Source organism: Haliaeetus leucocephalus, unplaced genomic scaffold (assembly GCF_000737465.1).
Source record: "Haliaeetus leucocephalus isolate CR32 unplaced genomic scaffold, Haliaeetus_leucocephalus-4.0 Scaffold696, whole genome shotgun sequence".
Classification (NCBI taxonomy): Eukaryota; Metazoa; Chordata; class Aves; order Accipitriformes; family Accipitridae; genus Haliaeetus; species Haliaeetus leucocephalus.
The window spans coordinates 5,838,410-5,854,424 of record NW_010973132.1 but is presented as its reverse complement, the minus strand read 5'-3'; the positions used below and the strand labels follow the sequence as shown (position 1 = coordinate 5,854,424).

General features: G+C 38.4%; 1 protein-coding gene across 1 annotated transcript in view; it reads left to right on the top strand.

Annotated features, from left to right (window-relative positions):
• TTC17 (tetratricopeptide repeat domain 17) overlaps positions 1–16,015 on the top strand; it is a 62,101-nt gene that overhangs the window by 24,696 nt on the left and 21,390 nt on the right. The window contains exons 13-16 of the mRNA XM_010580180.1: positions 236–410; positions 992–1,069; positions 3,904–4,128; positions 6,320–6,506. Of these exons, the coding sequence (XP_010578482.1) occupies positions 236–410; positions 992–1,069; positions 3,904–4,128; positions 6,320–6,506 (665 nt within the window). The remainder of the gene's footprint in view (positions 1–235; positions 411–991; positions 1,070–3,903; positions 4,129–6,319; positions 6,507–16,015) is intronic.

The window sequence follows — 16,015 nt, the reverse complement described above, 5'->3', positions numbered from 1 at the left end:
CTGCATTGTCCATTATTTACAGGTATTCTGTGCTTAAAAATGGAAAGTAAAGACCTTATTTGTTAACAACTTTTCAAGGGAAGGGTGGTCCTTGAACTCTCCTGATTTGCAGCTCATGTCTTGTGGCAGTCTACAGGATGAGACTTGTCGGTTGATACATAGCTGATTCATGTGTTTATGGATCAGTGACATGCAGCACATGCTACTAATTTGTCTTGGTTCTCCTTGGTGCTAGAGTCCAGCCAATCCTGAATATCCCAAGAGATGCTGTCGGGCATGGAGAAACCCAGGCACCAGACTGTTCTTCCATTACTGATGCTCGTAACAATGAATCTCTAAACATACTGGTCAAGCAACTAGACAGTAATCTAGATTTGAAATTCAAGATGCCGGATGATCAGGCAAGACAAGTAAGAGACATTTTCTCTTTGGTTCTCTTCTGATTTAAAGTTCTCCTCTTTGTTGCCTTAGAATTCTTACTTAGAACATGAAAGACTGATATTTAAAAGATTACTTGATATCACAAGCCAATCAGTACTTCCAAAAAGGGGGAGTAAGTGCTTTCTAATAGGGCTGGAGAAAGGGAGAACTTGTCACTCAGTATAAGACTTGTTGTCTGACTTCTTTCAAATGCTGACCAAAAGCACACAGAATAGGAAATTTAATTTACTATTTGAAATTATTGCTTGCTTTTAAAACTTCTAACAGTCACCCGACATGATTCATCTTCTTGGGGGTTCCAGTACCTTACTGTATTCTGCCAAGTTGGTAGCTTTAGGCCGAGATTAGTCCTTCATATTGCTTTCTGGAGGTGGGCTGCTTTAATCACTACTTGTTCACATCATCTGTTTAGAACATTTGTTCTTTTTTTTTTTTTTTCCGCTTTATTAAAGGGAAGACTTCAGGAAGTGAGACTTGTATGACCTGTGTAGATATAGACTGTAAAATTAATTCATTAAAAAAAAAAAAAAATGAAATCTTTGTTGTCCAGGTTTTGCAGTCTCGTATCAACAATCAAACTATTACACAGGCGAAGATAGGAGCGTTTCTAGATCATGCCATGAAAAAGGTATGTCAAAAACTGTAGCATGAGATAAATTCAGAATTCTTACTTGAGGCTTGTTTCTATACTTCTGAAGAAGTCAGTCAGTGATGCACAAGAAATAAGCTTATTTGCTGCCTGTAACTGAGACATAACTAACTTAAAAATCCATGTTTACAAGTAAAGCACAAACATATAGAAAAGTATCCCTCTAATTTAGCTTAGTGTGGACCAAGCAGCCCTGTAGTTACTTGTTCTTGTTGTGACTGCAGGACATGGAGCAGCAATATATGAGCTAATCCTGGCAGCCATTTGCTTAACTGAGAGAAACAGCTTGGAACTACTCCTCCATCCTTCACCCCTCCCTACATGCCTGCCTTTTGCTCTTCCTCCTCCTCCTCCCCACTACCCTGTCTTCTCCCCCACCCCCTCCTCCAAAGAAACGAAGCCTCTGTCAATCTTCTGTCAGGATAATTAGCACTCTCTGGCAAAGAATGTACATCTGTGTAACACCCTGCAGAATGCCACCTCCATCTTGCGTGGGGCCTTTGAGAGTCATCACAAGTCAAATGACAGGCAGCATTGAGATAGAGGTTGCCTCTTTTTGATGTGTCAAGCTGATATTTCTCAAATTAACTGTCTTGTACAAGTTGTGTCAAGGCAGTGTGTGTATGTATTGTTTTTAGTCTAAAATCAGTACCATTTACTATGCACATCTGTCTTACCCAGAAGAAAAATTAACAGTAGGAGTTGGTTCCTATTATTATGCTGTTGAGAGCAGTGCTATACGTGTGTAATGTCTTACTGTTGCAGTGCATAGGTATTTTGGTTTTAACTGTAGAATCATAGAATTGTTTAGGTTGAAAAAGACCTTCAAGATCATTGAGTCCAACCATCATCCATGCCCACTAAACCGTGTTCTGGAGTACCTTGTCTATGCGCTTTTTGAATACCTCCAGGATGGTGACTCAACCACTTCCCTGGGCAGCCTACTCCAATGTCTGACAACCCTCTCAGTAAAGAAATTTTTCCTAATATTCAACCTAAATCTCCTTTGCTGCAACTTGAGGCCATTTCCTCTCATCCTATCTCCAGCCACCTGATGGAAGAGACCAGCACCCACCTCACTACAGCCCCCTTTCAGGTAGCTGTAGAGAGTGATAAGGTCTCCCCTCAGCCTCCTTTTCTCCAGACTAAACAGCCCCAGTTCCCTCAGCCACTCCTCATAGGACTTGTGCTCTAGAGCCTTCACCAACTTGGTTGCCCTTCTCTGGACGTGTTCCGGCACCTCAATGTCTTTCCTGTAGTGAGGGGCCCAAAACTGAACATGGTACTTGACGTGCAGCCTCACCAGTGCCCAGTACAGGGGGACAACCACCTCCCTGCTCCTGCTGCCCACAAACAGAACTGTAGTGTTCTGTTGCCTTCATGCTAAAAGTCTGAACTTCTTGGGCATTTAGGTGCTGGTGTAAGAACACTGTTGTGTCATGCCTGTTCTGCTAATGATAAACTTTCTAGAGCAGGAGTGCCACTGTTGGTATCTTTGTATTGGGAAAGAAAAAGTGCTAATAACTTGCTGAGGGTTAGTTAAAGAAAGGTCATTGAGACCTGTGTATGGAGTGTAATTCAGTGAGGAGTTTACCATGAATAACATGCAAGTAATGTTGTGTATGTGCCATTGCAAAATAGGGGTGATAAATACACTTGCAATTATAGATTATGTAAGGTACTCCAAACAAAGAGGTAATATATCCTATTGATATCTTCCAGTTCATCTTGAACCGTAGGTAGAACCCTACTATGTGAGGTTGCTTTTAAAGTCTGGAAGAAAATCTTTGTACTGATTAACTTTTTCAACACAGTATTACTGTAATGCCAGCTGTATTATGTTAATACAATACTGCTGTAAAGATCCTTATCTGTTTTGCTGCTTTAATCCCAGCTGCATGTTTCCTACCCACGCATGCATTCGGGCTTCAGATGTGTAGGTTGGATTGGACATTAATTTCAGTTATTGCTTTTATACTTTAAACTCTTTGTAGAATTGGGTAACACGGAATGCTGAAAATATTGAAAACTAGAATGTAAGTGTTTCTAAACCGTTTCAAACTGCTCCATCTGAAAGTGGATGTTTTATATAGCTCTGTCCACCTGTCAGTATATTAAAGTTTTGCTCTTTCTCCTCTAGGATGAGTGTTTGTTTTTTCTGTTATAGGTGAAAGAGGAGGAAGGAATGTTCGAGGTGTATTTGACACTTCCTTCATTCTTCCACCTGCCCTCTCATGTTGCTTGCTATTTTATAATCTTTAAACAGTATCTAATGTATGTCACTTGTCAACTTTCATAAGACAAATAGATAACTAAAACTAAGAAAAAACAACGCTGAAGCCTTAAATTGGCAGGAAGTCTTGATGTTGGATATAGGACCTGGAAGCACATCTAATTACAATTTCAGAACTGCCTGACCTTCAAAATCTAACATTTCTACACAGATCTGTATTAATGTAATTTTAAGACTCTGAAGTGGCTCACAAATGTTGCTTCCTGAAGCGAGCTAACCATGATCACTTGTATATTTTAAGGGATTTTGTGGTCATGATATAAGGCAGTCATATGAGTAGAGTGTGAGCAACAGCTGCTACTAAATTACAGTTCACTGTAAATCGTATCAATTTGAGTAGAGCAGAGCAGATTGAATAATCTGCTAGCTGTCACAGCAAAGTGTAATTTGTATTTAGTTAATAAGGTAGTATGCAAGGGTGAGGTTTGTTTCTTTGTTTCTTAGCAAAGGGCAGGCAATTCTGTCTTCCTGAGACGCTTCTCTGTGGATGTTTTCATCCTTTTCCCTGCCTCTCCTATAGCCAGAAGATCCTCTATGGCTTGTGCTTAATGAAGCTGGATTGTACTGGCGTGCAGTTGGAAATAGCACCTTTGCTATCACCTGTTTGCAAAAAGCATTTAATTTGGCTCCACATGAGTATCAGGACATCCCTCTGGTCAATCTTGCTAACCTCTTGATTCATTATGGTCTTCATTTGGATGCTAGCAGGCTCCTGCTGAAGGCTTTGGCCATCAATGCCTCCGAGGTAAGATGGTGGGTTTTGTTTTTGTTCAGCAGTGAACATCTTTTCCTTCATTATTTTCTAAAGACATGTTATTTACTCGTGCTTACTTACCTGTGCATGCAGTTCAACTTCCAGCTTGTGATTTACAACAGATGTTAATTTTCATTTAAATTCTTGATCGCACTGGGGGTGATGCCGGTTGCTGAGAATATAAACATCTAGAGCTGAAGTTCTTCTAAAATAGATGACACACTTTTTGCCTCCCAAAGCCTGTATTATCAGCAGTGGCTCCAAGGAATCTAATCCTGGTGTTTTGGCAACATTTTCCCCTAAAACAGAAATGCTGTCAGCATCGTATCTTGATTTTTTTTTAAAACCCTTAACGTAGCACGTATATCACCAAGATCTTTGGCTGTATAGACGTCTTTCTGTGCCACTTGACTTTTTATCTGTAGTTTTATTTGTCCTTAGATTGCATCTATATACCTAGACAAAAAGCTATGTTCTATTTGTTTAGTGATGTTACTTCCAACCATACATTCAAAACAGGTTTTTGTGTTTCTGAATGGTAACATTATAAACATTTTGTAGGTTGTCACCTATGTCACATATAAAGTTTCTGTATAAACTGTTTAAACTACTGGACTGGCCAGAACAATTGTAAAGAGGAAGGGGGGGAGGGAGGGGATGGGGGTGATGGGTGACCGCTTTTCTTTAGCAAGTAATTTTTGTCTTACATTTGAGATGCTTTGGTAAGAAGTTCAAGTGACTTTTTCCTGTGCTTCTGCCTCTAATTAGATAAACAGAGAGCTTAAACCTGCCGGGCCACCAGTCATCTAGCACATAAAAAAGCTAAAAACAGAATAAGCTTTTTCAATATAGCATTCAGGAACAATTTTGCAATTGTTGGAAAAGAATCTAGTCCATTTTGGGTGGCAGGTAAGAGTGCAAAAAGGAACTGTAGAAAGAACTATGCTTGAATGATGTGCCTTAAGAAGAACACTTGAAAGCACAACGTTGGAGGGGAGGAGACTAGGGATCCTTAGGATCGTGCTGTGAGTAGGGCTTTTCTTCAAAAGTATTGTTGAGTCCTACCTCGTTACAGTAATGCCTGCTGCTGTTTTTTTCAGGCATTTTCAGTCCTTTAATACCTATTGTATCAAAAAATCTGGCAGGAGAATTTGTACTTGAATAGTTTTTCCTGGAATATAATGGGAAGTAAATACAAACTGAAATGAATTACAACTACAGGGAGTGAAGGATGTGCTATATTAGCAAAAGCTTTAAAAAAAAAAAAATCCTGTTGCTCAGCTTGCACCTTTTTCTGAATGGTGTTTAATAATACAAGCTAAGATGAGTTTGAAAAATCTTAAGCTACTGATCAGTCTCCACATTTTCAGATAATGAATGTAAAATTAATTCAGTGGAAAAAATGACTGCTAAATTACAACATTACAGTCATTATTCTAACATTATACTGTTAATTGCAGCAAATTACTTTGTGTAAGTGAAAGACTTTTCAGTCAACAAACAAAATGTAGTGCTTTACTGTGTGCCTGTATTAAAGTGCTAATTAAATTCTACCCAGTGAAAAAGGTGTTTATAATTTGTACTTTAAAAAAAACCAGCATATTTTAGGGATACTAGCCAAAAGCAATGGACAAAAATACTAAGTTTTATGAAGAATTGAAAGCAAACATAATTGTATACCCCTAAGCTAATGTGACATCGGTGTTTTCAGTAACCTAGTTCTGCTCAAGTAAATCCTGAACACCCTTGACAAATGAAATGCATCTGTCCTGCTAGAATACTAGTAATATTTTTGTGGGTTTGCTGACTTTTAATCATTCTAAAATGTCTTCAAGCATTTCAGTTTAGTTCTTTGCTACTCTGTGCAGCAGGCATTCTGTTTATGATGGGTTCTAAGTATTTAATGCTTCATTTCAGCTTGTGTGTATTTAATAGCTGTTTTTCATCGTAGGAAGATGGAATCCTGAACACAACCTTATGTCAAAACAGCTTTCATTTAGCACCAATGCATCAAGCTGTTAGTTCTCCATTCTAAGAATAGGCAGCCCCTATTTAAGAAGTTTTCTAAATTCTTTGCAGCCAAATTTGGGAGGGTGTGGATTGATGGGGGTTTTTCCTAGTTGGCTTCAGTTTTACATACTGAACATACTTATGGTAGGGTATGTTGCTTTTCTCTTTGCAGCCCCTGACTTTTTTGAGCCTAGGAAATGCGTATCTGGCTCTGAACAACATTAGTGGAGCCCTGCAGGCTTTCAGACATGCGCTGGATTTGACGACCAAGTGCTTGGAGTGTGAAAGCAGCCTGAAGATGATCCGCTGTTTGCAGTTTTATCCTTTTCTGTACAACATCACCTCTTCTGGGTGCAGTGGTAAGCAACTGCTGAAAGATGGACCACAAGTGAAATAGGGTCTATTTGCCTTGGGTGTTGCACCTGAAATTCATGATTACTCTGCTTTTTTTCCAAGGATCCTCCCTTTTGCTTTATAGTGCTTTCTCCCTGTAAGGACCAAGGTTGAGGCACTGCTTTTAATGGAAAAGTTACAGTCGGTTAAGAAGTGCTTGAGGATGACTTATTAAATATCTAGAAGGCTGCCACTGACTGCAGATTACTTCCTGAGTGTGTCTAGTAATACCTTAATAGCCTCACTGATATCTCTTCCTGGTAAATGAGGAATGTTGGATTTAGTATTAATGGAAGTTCACAGCTACTACTGCTAGGCTACTCAACAGCCCCTTTGTACATCCCTTCAAATTTTACAGTCAGATGGATATGTTTTCTTAAAGCTGAAGAATTTGCTGAAGAGCAGTTTAGTTTTAATTCATATTCTTTCAGTGTGTTCAGTACTTTGGATGTCATTTTCTAGTGTTCAGTCTCTACAGAATAGACTATATTGTGTCAACATTATTTTATTTATATGGGGTCTGTGGTCACTGCTCTTAACACTCCAAAAATCTGTAAGAAGAATGACTTTGAACCCAATCTCTCCCCCCAAAATATTTTAAAATATTTGAGATAGACTGCTTTATTGTCCTTAGTGACTACTTGTATAAAAGAAAACCCAATAACAGCTTTTGGAGATGGATTCTTTCATTTCAGTGAATCCCACTGAATAATTGAAGTGTTTTGTCTGTACTTGCATATGGCTAATATGCTGCTCATGGGCAATCTTGAAGAACATTTATGAATATATTTTGTAATCCCTTCTCTCTCGAATCGTTACTAAGGTATCTTTCCATCTAATCTTTCCCTTGTTTTTAAATGAAAACCTTAGATGAGATAAATGCTTTTGATTTTTAGTATTGCTAGGACTTCCTCTGAAATAATTTTTTTAATTCCCTTTCCAGTGGAAAGACATGGAGAAACCTCCTCTGATTTAGCATCGAGAATTACGCTGTCTAAACATAGACTAGAGGCCACCATATCTCCTGGTAAAATATGGATGATGCCATTGTAGGTGAAATTCCAGGACTGAAATTCCAGTATGCCATTAGAATAATACTATCTTTTATGGCCCTATGCATTTTTGCTCTGATTGACAGCACATCAGCTGTGCAGAGAAATGAATGCTGTTTAGCTAAATGTACTATAGTAAGTGGTATTATGGCCCAGCTGATGGGTCTCTTACTGACTTCCATAATGTCAGCTCTTACACTGGTACCTCTCATTGAATCTCTTAGCATCAGGTCACTCTTCTTTTAAAAATCCCAACAGGTACCGTAAGCAGTAGTGGAACTTGCACATTTCATCACAAGAGACACTTTCACTGTTCTGGAAACAAAATACAATGTTTGTTTATTTTTTATTAAGATCTTCTTCAAAAATGGCTGTAACTCAAAAGGTTGAAGTTGTCCAGTCAAACTTTAATGATAGCCACTCTATTTTGAAGTTAAGCAGAAAGTAATACAAAAGTATAATCACAGAACTGAGATAGTAATGGGCAATGGCTGTATGTGAACCCCAAAGTGATCTTTTACATCTTTGTTTTCTTTTGTATGCTTTTCTTCCTTAAACTTGTCGTAATACTTAAAAATATAGTCCTCTAGTTTGGCTGATTCTTGGCTGCTGTTTGCATTGATTCCTGATCCAGGATGTTCATTTTGAGGTCAACTATTACTGCATATGCTGTTTAGGAAGTTTGTATTTCTGGAATATTAAGAGAAACCCATACCAAAAGTGCTTATGAGAAAAGTGTTCTTTCCTTTTTTGCTAGCTTGGCCACAGGTTAACAAAGTGAGTGTGAATATATTCATCTGGTACGTTGGGGTTGGGTTTGTTTGTTAAGGAATCTGTAAAGCTGCTAAATCAAGAGAGCTGAATATGCTGTAGCATGTTAATTTGCTCATTAAATTTCAGTATTCCAGTATTTAAGTATTTTACCCTATATTTATATTTTTGCCTTTTTCTGGGACTCTTCCTGTCTTAATATTTCTTTCTTTTTCATTTCTATTTATAATATCCTTTAGGTCGTCTTTTGTCTGAGTGCAAGAAACCTGAAAGTATGAACCTGACAAATAGTGTAAATGCTCTTTGTACATTCTTGTGCAGAATGTAAAATAAACATACTGGTTAATTCAACCTTGAGGATGATTTGTGGTTTAAGTCAAAACTCAGAATTCAGAAATGGAAAGGTAGATTTGCCTATCTGATTTTCATAAGGTTTGGGGAAATATTTTTTTTCCCCACTATAAACTTCAACTGACTCGAGAGGAACCTTGACAGGCTGTATGAAAGTGTGGTTGAGTCTCCAAAACCAGAATTATTTCAAGAATGCCTACCCAGAAATCACACTTCGCACTTAGAAGTATCCTGACATTTGGGGAGTCTTCTGTTCATCCTTCAGTCCAAAGAAAACAATTGAAAAGAGATTGTAAGTTTGAATTTTGACCTTACATACGTAATGCAATAGTATATACAATTATTCAACACTACGTAGAACCTAAAAAATGCAAACTGTATTTAGATGCTAATATTTAATTTTACCTGTTGCACTTAAAGCATTTGTTAAAATGTTAATATCATGTAGATTTACAAAATACATAAAGCAACATAATCTGCTCTTGTTTGGCTCCATGACAGACTGGAAGGCACATTTTGAAGACAAGATGCAAACTGAACACTACTTTTCACACACTTTTCTGAATGGGACTTTAGGTATAGAGCTAATGCAGCACATTTGTAAGTACATGGGTCAAATGTATGCTTGACAATCCCAGTATCACTGGATTGTTACTTCAGGAGATTTTCAGAGCCTTTCAGATCATGTGTTGCTGCTTCAGGACATCTAATACTGAATTTAGTTTGTCCTCTTCTTGTTATGCACTTGATGGCACGTCATAATTATTTATATCCTTTGAGATGGGTATGTTATGCTGAAAAATTTACCAAGAAATTGGAATGTCAAACGTTGTCTCTGGTTTAATACCTTGTTTTGATAAACATTCATTCAGTATTTCTGAAAGTAACAGCAGTAGGGCTGCCTGTGCTTTGGGTTGTAGGCCCATGTGATTGATAGCTGTGTTTTTGCTTCGCCTGTCAAAAGCCTCTATTCACGAGAACTGAACTAACTAGTGAGACACGGAGTTCCTTGCTCTGCTGCCGTGAGCCATCGGCAGAATCCAACAAATGGTCAGTGGGAGTTATATGCTGGCATGGGATGGAATATGGGATCAAAAATCTGAATTTATAGTCTTATTTTTGATTACAGTATGTGCCTGGTGTATATTTCAAATAGGTGGAATAGGAATTTTGTCAAGCATGTTGGGACATTTGCTGTTAGCACAGGACTTTGGAAGTCTGATACGCTAATGCTGATTTGTTGGATGCTTGTTTATATGTTCCTGTCTGTACTGCTGCCTGGTACTTTTATTTTCTTTTTCCTAACTTACCTCTGTTCTAGATAGAAATTTATATTTCAAACATAAGTCACTTCATGCATGTCAGAAGAGGAATCAAAAACCTCAAACCAACACTTTTCTATTTAACTTCTGCCTCCTATATTGAAGTTTATATAAACGTTTGTTTTCCTTGTAAAAGGATTTCTAAATCTGCAAAGGTTTTTGGTGGGTTTTTGTCTTCTGGAGGTGTGTGAAGTGTCCAGAATTCAATACAACTATATCACCTATGACATGTTTGTTAGGCAATGCAGGGGTTCAGTCAGTTGCAACCAATATGGATACTATACAGCAGCAGTGCTGCAGTGCTACATATGCCTCCACTACTCCACATACTGCCTTATTTCCAAATAAGCGAGAAAATGGTCAGAAGACTTCGTTGTTACAGGATTATCCTGTGGTGGTCCTTCTAGAGGTGACTTGGCAGTGTTAAGGGTGTTTCTACTGAATGATCAACTGTTATGTTGCTGGCAAGTCAGGTCCAGAAGCATGTTAAGTAGCAGAAACTTTATGTTGCTTGACAGATACCTAAGCAGCCATATCTGACCCACAAATAACAGGACCAAGCGACTTGCGTAACAAGTGTAGAAAACTTAATGTGAAAAACATGGTCAAGTCTCAGAGCTGCAGAAATGAGATACTTTGGCTTTGTGCTGTTCATAAAGCTAGTAGAGAAAGCCAGTATTATTTTTGTCTGATATTGAAATGGTGCATTGCCAGGATTTGTTTTGCAGACTTTTATGGCTTAAAAAATTGCAATTAGCTTTTATCATGTGATAAGGCCTGTAGAGGAATATCCAACTAACATCTAAGGGATTGTTCTTGTGGGCACTTCATTAGCTGATGGGAACATGCAGATGTTGTCAAGCCTTATTAAAAAGGTTACAATACACTAGAAGCATATTTTTAGTGTGATGGTCAAGTGGCCATTGAAATGTGCTGATTTGTTAATTGCTGTTGCATAGGACTTTTCCTTATTTCTGTAAACAAGAGTTGCTGCTTGGACAAGCAGAAGTCATTTGTACTCAAAATATTTGTATCTGACTGTAAGCATATACCTCTGACTGACAGATACAATTTTTTATGAGCTCATGCACTTCACATTCTTTTAGACAAGATCAAAATTCAAAATCTTAAACTTTATTAATAGACTGATGGTATTCAAAACATGAAGCACAACTTGTTTCAAGCTTCAAATTTCCTCAGTCTCACTGTCTTTCATCACTTGGCAGGATGGCGGTTTTACAAAAAGCTTTGTGCTGCTCTGTTGGAAGTAGAGGCAGTGTGAGTACATTATGAATACATGTGCATGCCATCAAGATATCCGAATGCTTTTATGTAGTGAGTGTGTATGTTTGTGAAAGCAATGCATACTTCCTTACTTTATGACTTAGTTCTGTACTGTACACAGCAATAGCTTAATGATCCACTTTAAGTATGGTTTCAGTGCCCTCTTGTGGTACAAATACTCTATACCACATGAAATCAAAAATCATGTTTTATTTCATCTACTTCCTCTTAAAATAAAACATGGGGAAAAGGTATTTGATCTTCTAAGTGTATGGCTTTTCCTTTGTCCCCCACCACTTATGTTCTTACAAAGTTAATAAGCTTAGACCTTTAAGTAAATTGACCTGAAGAGGAGAGGTTGACCTGAAAGGAGAATCTCTGCTTGAAACTCTTAATAGTAAGCTTATGGTCAGATTAAATAACTTGCTTAAATCAACATCACAGTTTAAGTCTCTGACTCTAACTTGATAGCTGCAATCACTTCAAGTTCCCTATAGCGATTTCAGATACACAAACACCAAGCAAAAGCATGACATACATTTTCTTTACAATACTGTGTTAAAACATAGAGATGTGAAATACTTTGCATTTTTAAATGCATCTTTCATTCGGTGATACCCTACAAGCTATGACTGGCTTGATAGTCCCAGCAAGGGGCTGCTAAATTTTGTTTCCATTTGCTATAGCATGAGGTCCTTTTAGACATTTTTATCATAACAGCATTTTAGTTTCCTCCTTCTCAAGCTGCTCTATCTTGTTTCTCCAAGGAATGCTCATCAGTTACAGTGTTAATAGGTGTAAAGAGGGGGTATTTACTCTGGTGAGAAGGGTGTTGAGCTTAGCTCAGAATTTAATCTTGTTTTAGTTGAAGCAAAACGCCAGACTCCATACCAGTTGTATGGGATTCTGAACCGAATACTACTGTATCTTTAAAATTCAGCTTTTTCTTTCTCTGACTTATGTATCATGTAAAGGCAGAATTTTTGAGTGCTCCTGAGCCTTATTTAGACTACCACAAATGTTAGTATTCATATTTATCTGATTATATTAATGAAAGGGAAGGGATCTGTGACCATTCATTTCTCTGTTGCTTTTACTCTCTCTCCATTGCCTTATGGGAAAGTTCATCTGTATAAACAGAACAGTCAGCCCCACTAGGGTTTTTAAACAAGCAGAATTCTATGAAGCATGCAAACAGCTTGTCAGAGCTCTCAGACACGTCATGGCAAACGTTTGCATTGTCATTTAATAGTAGCATAGAGAACGTGGGTTCTGTCTTAAACAGTAGCAGTTCTAAAATCAGTGTTATCGTTTGAAGTTAAATACTCAGTTGCTTATTTCTACCCCCTACACGGACATGCATGCACCTGCAATGCCTGTTGTTCACCCTGCAAGTTCCACCTGGGGTCTGAAAATCAAGCTGGATTCTTTCTCTCTCAAGCATCTCTGGCAATGGAGATCATCCAGTGTCAGTCCATCTGAAAGATCTGTTGGTGCTGCACAAGTGGAATTTAAGTCACTGTATTTGGGCTCTGCAGTGCTAAAGGAGTAAGGGGAGGTTAAATTGTACTTGTGTAGAATGAAAACATCTTGCTGAATGCAGGCAGGTAGGAGATAAGGAGAATGAGGACTGCTTTTTGTCCTGTTGGAGGCAGACATCCCTAGGGGGTGGGGGTGTCAGGAAATGTCAGCCATGCCTCTGACTGGGAGATCCTGGAGAAATCTTAAGTGAGAATGTGCTCTGTGGGAATAATGTGACCCAATTATTCTTTTAGGTTTGTGCTACTGTTTCTGCACTACTAGCCCAGCAAGGAAAGAAGCAGTTCTTAACATTTACCTTTGCTGCAATAATCATGGCATTTCTAGAATTTTTGTGCTGTGATCTGGAAGCTAGTTGACCAGACACGGGCTTTTTGATATTTTTACTATTTGATTTGGTGCCTGCTGTATAAATCAGATCTTTCCCTGAAAAGTCTTTGTCTAGTGTCTCTTGAGTGGCTGAAGGAAGTGGAAAGTGAAGTACCTCACCCTGATAGTGCCACACCAAGCTCACTTTGAAACCTGTCTCTCCTTTCCAAGCTCCATGTATTTTTCTTCTCAAAACTATGCAGAGATGTATAGATTGTGATTCTTAAATTTAACAGTCAAAGAATGTGGTACTATGTTAAACATGGCATTTTTAGCTACACCAGCATCCAAAGGCTGCGCACCCACTGCTCATGCCCATTGCTTCCAAGCTACTGCTTTTGCATTTGTTAAACATGCTAATGGGTGAATTTGGTCTGCAGCTTCTTTTTATGCTAGCATTAGGTGATTTCTTTACATCATGTGAAGTCTGTCTTGCTAGCTTACATACTTACTCTGCTTATTTACAGCATGACAGTGTACCTACAACTTCTCCCAACAGTCATCAGTCTCACTTTGCATCATGCTCTGTTAAGAATGGTATGCCTGCAATATTTAGTGTTCTGTATGCATTCTGTCTTTTCCCAGAATCAGAAGGCCATAGGCTAGCAGAGGGGGGAGAAGAAAGTCATGACCTCAGCTGCAGGAGTAACTGAGGAAATGGAGATGGCACGGTGGAAGGGAATTTAGAATTGTAGAAGAGTTCAGTGAGAGTTTACTGATGCAAAACTATTAATGTAGGAAGGAAAAGCTGTACAGTATTAAACTCAATATAATATGACACTTCCCAGTTTTATCTGCCTTTATAGTGCAAATGACTCTTCATGATATGTTATCTGCATCCTTCAGTTATTTCAGCATAACTACATGCTCTTGTAGGAGGAGGAGGATTGTCAGGGGTTAGAGTGGAAGAGAAAAGGTTCTCTTTCCAACTAAATTTTTCAAAACCCTATACCTTCAGTTATCAGACATAGTAACATTTCTCTGCAATGTTTTTGGTGCTTTTTTGTGATAGGAATGTAGATAAAATAAGATATGTTTGCTACTGTCTGTGTCTTCATCTCTTTTTAGGAGGCTGCTTTTGCCAGTGGTGGTTTCTTGCACGTAGCTGCTAAAAATTCTTATTGAACCTGAGTAGCGTGCACTGCCTAGAGCTGGACCTTTTTAAAAAGGTCCGACAGCTGCATATGTTCAACAGCCTTTTTAGGAGGAATAGTAATTCCCCAGCTACATCTCCAGGAAGATGTAGTTGCACGAATAACTTCATAGTAAAGCTGTACAGACGGAATTAGTGAGTTGGTTAAAGCATGTTTGGAAGAGAAAGAACATGTGGTCCCCACGTATGAGAGAACTCACAATGCATAGTTCAGTGTCATTAACAACTTGCCAAGACCTTGAAGGCTGTATTCTCTTGGCTTAAATCTGAGAACTTGTGAAGTGGTGATGTGTAGCCTCAGCCTGTAATGAGTCATGTTGAGATTGTCTCAAAGCAGCATGCAATGCCATGGGCTCAGATTAAAATGAGCACTCCATGCTGAGCCATGGAGTTCCAGACACTTAACTACCCCTGATCTGTCCACTTTATTGATTTGTTTTTTCCTTTTAAGGTTGGTTGCCTGGTTCATGTGAGTTTGTGTTGTGCTCTGACTGTCCTCAAAGCTGTAAATCTATCATCTGTTCTGGCTACTAGTGACTGAAACTAGGACAGTTCAGAGTTTCCCTAGAGGAAGAGATTGATGCTTCTTGAATGCAGCAGTTTTGGGGAGAAGGGACATTCTTCCAAAATTTCCTAGTCTTTCTGCAGGCACTGTTCTATAGCTTTGTACTATTCTGGCAGTGTGAGGAGAGTATTTTCCTGTTGAACCCTAAACTAGGGTGGTTGGATACTTCTGCAGATATTCTTTACCTGGACTCAAGAAAAGGCTAATCCAATTCTTGTTCATCACTCCCTCAAAAACAGGTTTGATTTTTTTTTTTATCTTATTTACGGCAACAACTCTGCTTCTTCATGGAACTGTGTAAGACGTGGCCTGTCAGACAAACTGCTAAGCACTTAAAAGCTATGTTAGATTAATTAGGGGCATACCTACCTGACCAGTTAACACATTGCTTTGCTATTTGAGTGTGTCAGTGTTTCTGCTTTGATCTCCAGTTAGGGGGAAGATTGCAGGGATATCTATCCCAAACAACTGTATAAACTGTCACTTATCAAGTGTGACTAATAATCTGCTCTTGTTGAGCAGTATAACCTGGCGAAGAGATACACAGATAAGCATAAATACAGCCTATCAAAAATATTTTCTTAAAATAAAAAATATGAAATCAGGTCCCTGTGGAATACTATCTAAATTCCAATATATGGTACAAAACTTACAGATGGAGTGGTAGTCAAAAAACACACACATAAGCCCATTACTTGGCTTTATATTGTCAACTCCATATGCTGAGAGAAGTGGAAAGCCAGCAGTAACACGTAATGGGGTTAGTTAACTGTTGTAGAGTTTAACTACATGATGCCATTTCTCATGAGTGGGTTACTCTTGTACTTAAAGTCCCTTTTAAACTTGAGTTCATAGGTACCATAGGATCTAACAAAATATTTAATGTTTAGCATAAGAAGAGGTATGTGGCTTATGATGGAGGAAAGATTAGAAACAGAGCAAAACAAATGCAGGCCATTGTTGCCTTTGCTTATGCTAGTGATCCTTAAACTAAGAATTTCCATGGCTTAATCAGAAACAGACTTCAGAAGTGTGTTGTGTGCAGGGAACTAAATATTAGTCATTCAAT